This window comes from Crocodylus porosus, unplaced genomic scaffold (assembly GCF_001723895.1).
Source record: "Crocodylus porosus isolate Cpor-Errol unplaced genomic scaffold, CroPor_comp1, whole genome shotgun sequence".
In the NCBI taxonomy this organism is placed as follows: Eukaryota; Metazoa; Chordata; order Crocodylia; family Crocodylidae; genus Crocodylus; species Crocodylus porosus.
This window is the reverse complement of record NW_017728912.1, coordinates 25,104,480-25,105,551: the sequence shown is the minus strand read 5'-3', so window position 1 is coordinate 25,105,551 and position 1,072 is coordinate 25,104,480. Positions and strand designations below refer to the sequence as shown.

General features: G+C 49.0%; 1 protein-coding gene across 1 annotated transcript; it reads left to right on the top strand.

Moving 5' to 3' along the window:
- The first annotated feature begins 325 nt into the window (after positions 1-325).
- LOC109309568 (protein FAM183A-like) lies at positions 326-866 on the top strand. Its single transcript, XM_019534322.1, has one exon. The coding sequence runs from the start codon at positions 326-328 to the stop codon at positions 749-751; it is 426 nt and encodes a 141-aa protein (XP_019389867.1). The 3' UTR covers positions 752-866.
- The last annotated feature ends 206 nt before the right edge of the window (positions 867-1,072 follow it).

Here is a 1,072-nt window from a genome sequence, read left to right as displayed (position 1 = left end):
GTTTATGAAAGTGGGACCTAGCTTGCCAGAAGGGAGAAGAGCTGGAACACTGCACAACCATGAACACCTCTAACCCCTCTGATTGTACTGCCAATGGGTTAATCTGCCCACCATGCTCACATAGCTTCTCCCATCCTAGGACCTGGTTCTGATGTCATAATGCCATTGCTTATTTTGCCCACTGTTAGATACAGACCCACCTCCACCCCTGGGATTGGTTGTGGAGGACTCTGATGTCAAAATGCCACCACTCAATTGGCTATCAAGTCACAAACTCCAAGCACAATATAAATGCCCGGCCACGGCACAATGTAAAAGCCCAGCCATGGCGCTGCGTGGTGCAGACAAAGAGGCAGTAGATGCAGTGCACCGGGACCAGATATTCCGTGAGACAGTGCAGAAGGAGCTGCGCTGCCAGCACCTGCACACACACTTCAGCTTGAACCCGCAGCGCCGTATCCACACATTCACTAGGAAACCAATGTCTTGGCATGACAATGTGGAGGAGCCTGTGGACACTGAATTTCTGAATCTCATTCACCACGCAACATTGGAGCCAAGCAAGAAATATTCGGAGCCACAAACAGAGAGCCAGGAAATTGGTTGGAACAGCACACCTTTGATCAGCGTGGACCACACTGACCGCAGGCTCTATTTTCCACGCCGGAAGACCGAGATCACCAAGCACATGGAAGCTATGTGGAGCCTAAAGGAACAGAGTGGGAACATGAAGGGTGGCTCCGCTACGTAGGTGGGTGGGTGATGACAGTTTTCCACACAATTTCTGCCTCCTTGTGCCATTTGTACATATGTACATTACATGGCTATGGATTTCTGGAAGGGACAGTTTTTGGAGGAAGAAGAATGAGGGAGGAATTGCTGTCTGGCCAGACCTGTAAGCTGATAATGGTTACAACATAAATCAGTTTTCAGTGGTTGCTTGCAGTGGATTTTTCAGAGGGGAAGTATAAGAAACAGAATATGGGTAGAGTGGTCCATCCTCTGTCAGACCCTTCCAGCCAGCCACAGACATAAGGTTTTGGATGTTCTAGTGTTGGATTACATTCCTGAT